Source organism: Tachysurus vachellii, chromosome 1 (assembly GCF_030014155.1).
Source record: "Tachysurus vachellii isolate PV-2020 chromosome 1, HZAU_Pvac_v1, whole genome shotgun sequence".
NCBI lineage: Eukaryota > Metazoa > Chordata > Actinopteri > Siluriformes > Bagridae > Tachysurus > Tachysurus vachellii.
In genome coordinates, this window is record NC_083460.1 from 12830708 (window position 1) to 12840203 (window position 9496).

At 40.3% G+C, this 9496-nt stretch overlaps 1 protein-coding gene across 2 annotated transcripts in view; it reads left to right on the top strand.

The window, feature by feature from the left end:
- Positions 1-9496, top strand: part of mre11a (MRE11 homolog A, double strand break repair nuclease) — a 34744-nt gene that overhangs the window by 10481 nt on the left and 14767 nt on the right. For both annotated transcript variants that reach the window (XM_060873197.1, XM_060873204.1), the window contains exons 11-15: positions 731-860; positions 1286-1389; positions 3687-3860; positions 8119-8178; positions 8354-8546. In XM_060873197.1, the coding sequence (XP_060729180.1) occupies positions 731-860; positions 1286-1389; positions 3687-3860; positions 8119-8178; positions 8354-8546 (661 nt within the window). The remainder of the gene's footprint in view (positions 1-730; positions 861-1285; positions 1390-3686; positions 3861-8118; positions 8179-8353; positions 8547-9496) is intronic.

The following is a 9496-nucleotide window of genomic DNA, read 5'->3' on the forward strand; positions in this document are numbered from 1 at the left end:
AGTTTTTTTTTTTTTAAATAAAAATATCTAAAGCACTCTGGATTCATGGTGACCTTTTCTACAGTTATTGATGTCTTGTTTATATTTCATGTTTTATATTTACTGGGATATACAGTACTGCTTTCTTGTTTATAAGTTGCGTTTTTATCATTTCACATTTTACTAAGTATCAGTTGTTGTTTTTTTTATTATTCTGTAGTATAATAGAATAAAATTCTAACATAAATAATGTGCAGAAATAATGCAAAGCTCAAAGTGTGCACTGTAGATATATGGATTTACATTTTTCATAAATGTACTTAAGAATAGTCTCATATCAATAATCATTTTATTTATTTATTTTTTTACAGAGACAGTAAACATTAGAGGTCATGTGACTCATACTTTCTTTCTATCTGTGGTGAACTGAATTAGTTGTAGATAACGATGGAGTGAATGCGTCGTTCCTAACGATACTGCAGAAGGGAGAGAGAGTAATAGAGTGATGTGTTAGTGGGTGTAATTGTAGGAGTTGTTTTTTGGATGGTTTGCTAAATATTTTAAGGAAATGAAAATGTCAAAGTGCTGCAGTGATTATTGTACAAGCTTCTGGGACTCCACTTCAAAAATGTCACAGCGTTTAAATAAAATCCTCTGAATCACAGAGTTAATCTCTGTGACTGTCGTCATCTACGTGTGTGTGTGTGTGTGTGTGTGTGTGTGTGTGTGTGTGTGTGTGTGTGGCACTCAGGTTGACTACAGTGGAGGATTCGAGTCCTTTAACACAATGCGTTTCAGTCAGAAGTTTGTGGATCGAGTAGCGAATCCTAAGGACATCCTACATTTTGTTCGACACAGAGAGAATAAAGACGATGTGAAAGGCAAGACACACACACACACATACATACAGAGAGAGAAGGTGTTGATTAATTCTCTTTAACAGCATCTCTGACAGTAGTGCAGCTGCACATCTCAGTGCAATAACAGCTCATGGAAGGAGTCTCCAAAGTCAGTGCTTTATAACAGTCAGAAGTAACAGAGAACAGGAAGAAAGTTGTTTCACCACATGCCATGTGTGCAGTATGACTATCAGTAATAAATAAATAGTTGTAATTGTAAATTGCTGTGGTGTGATAGGAATAAAACACTGGGGGACGTTCTGTTAGAGGAAATGAATCAGCTTCAGGGTGGAAACAGTAACACTATGTAGCTCTGTATCATCAAAAAATCTTTTTAATTTTCATGTTACAGCTTTGTGTGTTTGTTTTTGTGTGTGTGTTTGTTTGTTTGTGTGTGTGTGTTGCAGGGGAGAGTATAGATTTTAATTTGCTCCTGTCTCGGCCACCGTCTGAAGTTATGCAGTTGCGAGTCGAGGATCTTGTTAAGGAGTACTTTCAGACTGCAGAGAAGGTAACCTCCAGTCCTTTGAGACAATGGCACTGTTCATGTTAGATAAATGCTAACGAGAGCTAGTTAACTAATCTGACAAGGTAGATTTACATTTATAGTTTACAGAATTACATTTATATCAGACGCCCTTATCCAGAGCTACTTACATTTTATCTCATTTTTATATAACTGAGCAATTGAGGGTTAAGGGCCTTGCTAAAGGGCCCAGCAGTGGCAGTTTGGTGGACGTAGGAATCGAACTCACAACCTTCCGATTGGTAGCCCAACACCTTAAGCACTAAGCTACCACATCCCATAGATAATGCTGGTATTAGTCAGTTAGAACGCGTGGGTGTTTCCTCGTTTGCATATTTATGTATAATTATAAATATGACTGGGCCTGAACCTTTACACACACAAGATTGCACAAAGCAATAAAACACCATTATGTCACTTTCAGAATAAAACATGTGTCCTTCAGCCCAGAGTAATGTACTGCAGCACTTTCCTGTTCCTTCATCTCCACATGCTCTGGTCATCCACTGTAACATCATCATCTTATCATCTGTGTCCTTTCCTCATCCTGTTCCCTGGTTCACACCTGAGCTCCACTCTGTGAGAAGCAGCATGTCTCCAGACAGAATGCCTCGGTGGAAGACATGTCTGACGGTGCATGTACTTGCCTACAGAGATCATCACAATGAACGCAGACGTGCTTCAGAAAGCCAAGACTAAATGCTGCTGCACCAGTAGTCATCATCAGTACTGAGCTGAACAACCCTCCAGTATTTTCTCAGCCATCAACCGTCTTAACCCTCTGACTCTGTTCCTTGGACTCTGGTCCTCTGACTCTGTTCCACTTACTCTGGTCTTCTGACTCTGGTTCTCTGACTCTATTCTTTGGACTCTGTACCTCTGACTCTGTTCCACTTACTCTGGTCTTCTGACTCTGGTTCTCTGACTCTATTCTTTGGACTCTGTACCTCTGACTCTGGTCCTCTGACTCTATTCTTTGGACTCTGTTCCACTGACTCTATTCTTTGGACTCTGTTCCCCTGACTCTGATCCACTGACTCTGTTCCACTGACTCTTTTCATCAGACTCTATTTCAATGACTTTGTTCCTCTAACTCTGTTCCACTAACTCTGTTCCTGTGATTTGGTTCCCTCTGATCCACTGATTCTATTCCACTGACTCTGTTTTGCTGACTCTGTTCCTCTAACTCGGTTCCTGTGATTCTGTTTCCTTTGTTCATCTGACTTTGTTTTTCTGACTCTGTTTCACCTGTTGGTCTTTTTTAGCAAGTGAATATGTATCTGCAGTTATCTTATTTACCTGGAATCTTCCTCCTAATCAAGACTTTCTCACTTCTCCTCCTTCAGGGGTTGCTGAATATACTTCTTTTTGTGAAGTTCACTGTTTCTCTCTATACAGTGAGTCATAACCTCCTCCTGAAGAGACTGGAAAAAAAACATCTTACATGTTGATCTTACAAGTTGTAGCTTCTCCTGGTAAGATCAGATCTGTCAGAGGTTTTAATTGAGATGTTCTGGTTCTGGTTCTGGTTCTGGTCCGACTTGTCTCAGCTCTCCCGTGGTGTTCCTCAAGACTCGGTTCTTGGCCTGCTGTTATTTATTTCATTCTAGGTTTTCGTATCTAATCACATATTAAAGACATAAGACTTATCCAGACACGACTACTGCAGCACTGTTCCTTACAGACTCCCAGCGCAGCACCTTAACAAGCTAAAGTACATTTAGATCTCAGATGCTAGGGTTCTCATCTACACAGGATTATGTGAACACATCACACCTCTACTCCATACGTCACATACGCTGCCTCACTACTTCTTCTTCTTTTTAAAGTGCCTCTGCATTATCTGTTATAGTAATCTGACCTTCTTCTCTCACCTGCATGCACTCTCCTCGATCTTCTCGCACCTAATTAACTCTCACCTGCTTTCAGTTCACTCCTCTGACCTTCACACTGCAGGACTTCATCTCATCCACCTTTCCTTCTCTCTGTCCCTCAGTCTCATTCCTCTCTTTATTATTTAATCTATTTGTGTTTTATATCATGGTTTTATAAAGTTTTTTTTTAATTCTCATTTTTTAAGCCTTTTTTATTTGCTTTTATTATTACGTTTTACTCTACATTTAAATATTTTACAGCTTCTTATGACTGTATGTTTTTTAAGCTGTATCTTGTATCTGTAGTGTGCAGTTAGGTACCATGAAAGTTGTTATTTTATTTATTTATTTATTTATTTATTTATTTATTTATGTATTTATGTATTTATGTATTTTGTGTGTGTGTAGAATATGCAGCTGTCCCTGCTGACGGAGCAGGGCATGGGCAAAGCCGTGCAGGAGTTTGTGGATAAAGAGGAACGAGATGCCATCGAGGAGCTCATCAACTACCAGCTGGAGAAAACTCAGCGCCACCTCAGGGAACGACACGTGGAAGCCACAGAGGAGAAGATCGATGAGGAGGTGAGGAACTAGCAGTAGAAATAAAGGAGCAGAGTGGAAAAGGACTCAGTAAATAACTACACTTCATTCTTTTTGATCTGTTTATAGGTACATTTAAAATTAGCTAGTTTATCACTTCCTTTAGAGCAGTTACAGTATAAACACTCGTTTCCTCATGTTTCCTTCTATTCTTTCTCTCAAACACTAATCGCAAGCTGGTCACGTTTCTAAAAAACGCAAATAAGCGTAAACTCCTTTGACAAGAAAGGGACCAGATTTACCTCTGACTGTAACACAGTAATGACACTGGAGAGTCCATTTCACAGTCCTTATACATTGAAATAACCCTTATTAATCTTTATTAATGAATATTAATGAATTGAGGAAGTGTGTGTGTGGGTGGGTGTGTGTGAGTGTGGGTGTGTGTGAGTGTGGGTGGGTGAGTGTGGGTGGGTGTGTGTGAGTGTGGGTGGGTGTGTGTGAGTGTGGGTGGGTGGGTGTGTGTGAGTGTGGGTGGGTGTGTGTGAGTGTGGGTGGGTGGGTGTGTGTGAGTGTGGGTGGGTGTGTGTGAGTGTGGGTGGGTGTGTGTGAGTGGGTGTGTGTGAGTGTGGGTGGGTGGGTGGGTGTGTGTGAGTGTGGGTGGGTGGGTGTGTGTGAGTGTGGGTGGGTGGGTGTGTGTGAGTGTGGGTGGGTGGGTGTGTGTGAGTGTGGGTGGGTGGCTGGATGATTTCTCCTAATCCTCCCAAACTGCACTTAATCTCCTGAAAGTAAAGCCACACGATGAACACCAGCATAATAAACAAGTACTTGAGTATTGATATTATTCACACTGCCACTAATCACATCTGAGCTTTCAGCCAACTGCCATTTACGTTTTGAACCTGGCCAATATGTAACCATAGCAACCATAATCATAGTCAGAAGTCATGATAAACCTTCACCTCCACCTCACACACATTATCTCTAGCGAGACACTTGCGTGAGAGTAAATACTAATCCTCCAGCACGGCTGGATCCTGGACTCAGAGGCAGAGCTGAAGCTGTGACATTCATGTTTACACTTCTGTGCAGTTCCTCACTAACTCGGTACGCTGATGAGCAGGCGGCTGTTTGTAGCTGCCGTAGACTGATTGAAAACAGGAACGAACTCAATTCCACAAGTGCAGCTATAAATGGTTAAAAACGGAGGTGTTCAATAATAAACTGCTGTATTGTAAAAGGAATAAAAGCTCTAGGTTTTTTTTTTTCACTTTTACCATTGACTCTGGAGGAAAAGAAAACAAGTCTTTGAATCACTGTTCCTGAAATCTCCAGGTCCTTCTACATTTTTGTATTCTCACTACCCTCCCTCACACACCGCTTCTCACCGGCTGCTAATCACTTCTACACAATCGGCTCACACTTCTACACAATCTTCTACACAATCAATAGAGACACAGTTCTAAATGAAGATTTGTTGATGTCGGTCACTGCAGTGACACAGAGCACAGCGATGCTGCAGTAATACACTGTCGCCATGGATACATCAAATTATTCCCTGCTTGCAACTCATACACACGAGCACTTAAAAATAGCCGTCAGCGGGAAAAGGTCTTTAATGGTTCTTTAAGGATTTCCAGCTCACGGAAAGATGGATCTGCTTGAGAAGCTCACTGATGCACTTTCGTTTAGGGTCCTAGCTGAAAGTATTATTGGTTCCCCTTTACACAAGCAAAGAACTCTAAATAGTTCTGAAGGAGAGCTGTACTATATACTATATTAATTCAGTTTATTTATTTACAATCTGAAGAAAATGAGTTTTCTCTTCACCAAAGTTTTTTTTTCAGTGTTTCAGAAGTATATTTCTTTTCTTTTTTTTTCTATTTCTCCATACAATTAAAGGTGGGGTCTCCGTTGTTTGAAAGCCAATGTTGACATTTGAAATCACCAAAACAAACATGCCCCTGCCCCTAATGGGTCTCACCCCTGTATTGATGGCTCCGCCCACATATACATGTGTAACCCAGGCAACTAATGGAAAGAAATGTGTCATAGCACAAAAGTTATTATAGCTGAAGGGAAGAACAATACGATTGCAGATAAACACTCACTCACGCACTCATTTTCTACCTCTTATCCGAACTACCTCGGGTCACGGGGAGCCTGTGCCTATCTCAGGCGTCATTGGTCATCAAGGCAGGATACACCCTGGACGGAGTGCCAACCCATCACAGGGCGCACACACACACACTCTCATTCACTCATGCAATCACATACTACAGACAATTTTCCAGAGATGCCAATCAACCTACCATGCATGTCTTTGGACCGGGGGAGGAAACCGGAGTACCCGGAGGAAACCCCCGAGGCGAGAACATGCAAACTCCACACACACAAGGTGGAGGTGGGAATCGAACCCCCGACCCTGGAGGTGTGAGGCAAACGTGCTAACTACTAAGCCACCGTCATTTGGAGGCAGGTCATTTGCCGTCCAGGGACCAAAGCTGTGGAACGCACTTCCAGCACACATACGATGCATCACTGTACTGAGTGTTTTTAAATCGCAGTTGAAAACTCATTTATTTATGCAAGCTTTTAACACATAGCCCCTGATTCAACTGCTATTTTATGTTCATTGTGTTCTTATATTTTTATTGGCTATTGTTGTTTTACTGGAAAGCACCTCGTGCTCCTTTTGGTTGTTGTAAGGTGCTCTATAAATAAATTTTGATTGATTGATTTATTGATATTGATAACGCAGTTTTCTGAAGCATTTCTCAAACAACGGAGACCCCACCTTTAATGAATTTTGCTTTATACTTCATCTTTGGATTATTTTCTTTTCTTTCAAAAAAATCACCACGTTAATTATATCACACGGATTCAGCAATAAGCAAACAAATGAATGAATGAATGAATGAATTCTAATTATAAATAAGAATAAATGAGACCTTTAGCCTGCTGGAGTGGCTGAAGGTCATAAAAATTCATTGAATAAAAAAAAAAAATCAGGTCTTATAAAACTGAATAATAAAATTCCAGTAGAGACATTTGTTCAGACAGGAAAAATAAAAATGCATTAAGCCTGATTATTATTTATTTTTTAAAACTGTGTTAAAAGCAGCCAGCGCTCCTGCTGAATAGAGGGGGAACAAATAAAATGAAATAATCACAGTGTATCACTCATTTAAAGCTTTTCAATTAAAAACGAATGCCTGAGGTGCTGAGAGACCTTCACCCCAGAGTCTATCGCACATTAATATTTGTTTTATACCCCACAGGACTGAGAGGAAATAACGATTAAACTTCTAAGCTCTCACACACCACCTCACCTCACTGTCCACTTCACGGTGTTCATGGATTTAAACGCTTTCCTCTGAGTGTGTTAGAGCCGATTTCTGCAGCTTTGAATCCTGCTCCTTCATTACATGCTGTAATCACTGGTCAACATATCACACAACTTGTTTATTAGAGAAAAAAAAAAAGAATTGAGTCGTTTGAGAGTCGACTCTTTTAAGGAACTGAATCGGTGAGAGAAAGAAACATTGTTCATTTAAATAATCTAAAATCGTCTTTCCGTAATTTAGTCTACCTCACGTTCACTCTGGATTATATGTGGAGTAAAAGCTTGAGGCTGCGCTGTGAAAGGAAACTAATCAACATCGGGGTGCTGTGATGAAACACGGATACTGTTAACACATTCAGATTGTTTTATCTGTGGTAAAGTTTGTGAAACAGTTTAGTTCCTGGTTTCATTTCATGCCTCAGGATTTCAGATTGAATTAGTTGCTGAAGCTCGTGTGGTGTCTCAGGTTCCAGGTCTGTAACTTTTAGTGTGTGTGAAGTGCACACATGGAGTTAATAGAACTCTGAAAGCTGAAAACATGAACTTAATGACCCTGACTGTGTGACTCTCAGGAACTTCATGTTCCTCCTGTACAGTATAAAGTGTTGCAGCGCTCACTGGGATCTGAGCCAATTTAAAGCTAACTACGGACATTACTGCAATAATTAGTGCTAATGTGTCTGTCCTTTTATTATGACGTGTGGAACACTTCATTCGTTCGTTCATTCATTCATTCATTCATTCATTTATTCATTCATTCATTTTTCCAGTCATCATGAATTTTTTACTGTCTGTCTGACAAGGTGGTGTGTTTACAGACTGCACAGAGGGTGTGTAAGAGCCAACAGTCTGTAAATATCAAGCAGAAGTATTAGTGAAGATCAGAGGCTTTTACTGTGACGCATAGAGCAAATGGCTTCAACCATTATTTACTCTGTGTGTGTGTGTGCTCAGATTCGCCGCTTTAGAGACTCGAAGAAGAACACAGCAGAAGAGGATGAAGAAGTGCAAGAGGTCAGTGACACACACATACACACACACACACACACACTGCGGTCTAAACAGTGTCCATGTTATAACCGTCAGCGCTCCAGAGTTTAAATCCAGATGTTTAAATCCTGATGTGATAAGTTTGATAGTTATGAGTGTGTATTTAATCCAGATGTTTACACCTGTGCATGTGTTGAAGGCGATAAACCGAGCGAGAGCTCAAAGAGATCCTGCAAGGGGTGACGATTTCAACCAATTAGATGAACCGGCAGACGTTTCCATGGATTCCAATGAAGACGACGCCCCCATACCGCCAGTTAGGGGAAGAGGGCGGGGCTCCAGAGCAAGAGGAGGGAGGGGCCAAAGCAGTGCATCAAGAGGAAGAGCACGAGGTATACACACACTATTGAATACCGACTTTTCCCCAAAATGTTGACGGTTTATTCAAATGAATTTGAAACAGCTCAGGATTTTTTGGAACCACATTGCTGTTGCCTAGCAACCAGTGAAAAACTTGGGCCGTTGTCAGATACTGTATAGTAATGGTTTTCTATCACTGTGTCTCATACTGGTTGTTGGTTCGCTGGTTGTTCCTGAAGTTTCCGATTTTCACATTCAGTAATTAATGTTGATGTTAATGTTGATTTTACTGTGTGGTTGATTTTAATGTTGATTTTAATGTGTCTCATGTCTGATTGCAACTAATTAACATCATAATTTCACTCACACTACAGGGACAATCAGCAGAGAACTAAAACCTGCTTCTTCTAAATGTCACTTTAACACACACACACACACACACACACACACACACACACACACACACACACACTGTCAGTCTTTCCATTTGTTTTGTTTTTTAAATATCTCTGATTAGTAAAAAGCCATAAGAACTTCTTTTAAGAGTTGATGTTGAAGTGTGTGACGTAATGAAGACTAACATTAACATTCTCATTAATATTATCATCAGTGATGTAGTAGAATCATCTCAGACAGACGTGTCACTGAATACAGGCGAGAAAATAAAAGATTGAAGCTTTGAAGGAGTTAATTGTCTGTTAGAGAACAAAGTTTCATATTTTTACTAAAATACCATTTTCACAAAGCTAAAAGTTCATTTTTTCCCTTTCTGTTCACTGAGTGAAGTGTTAGAGGTTAAAAAACCTTCCTGATTTGTGTCTTTGTCTCCACTCACTCACTCACTCACTCTCACTCACTCTCACTCACTCACTCACTCACTCACTCACTCACTCTCACACTCGCTCTCACTCACACTCGCTCTCACACCTACATTATCATTTCTGTCGCTCTCTTACTTCCAAGAAGACAATCATTTTTTAAA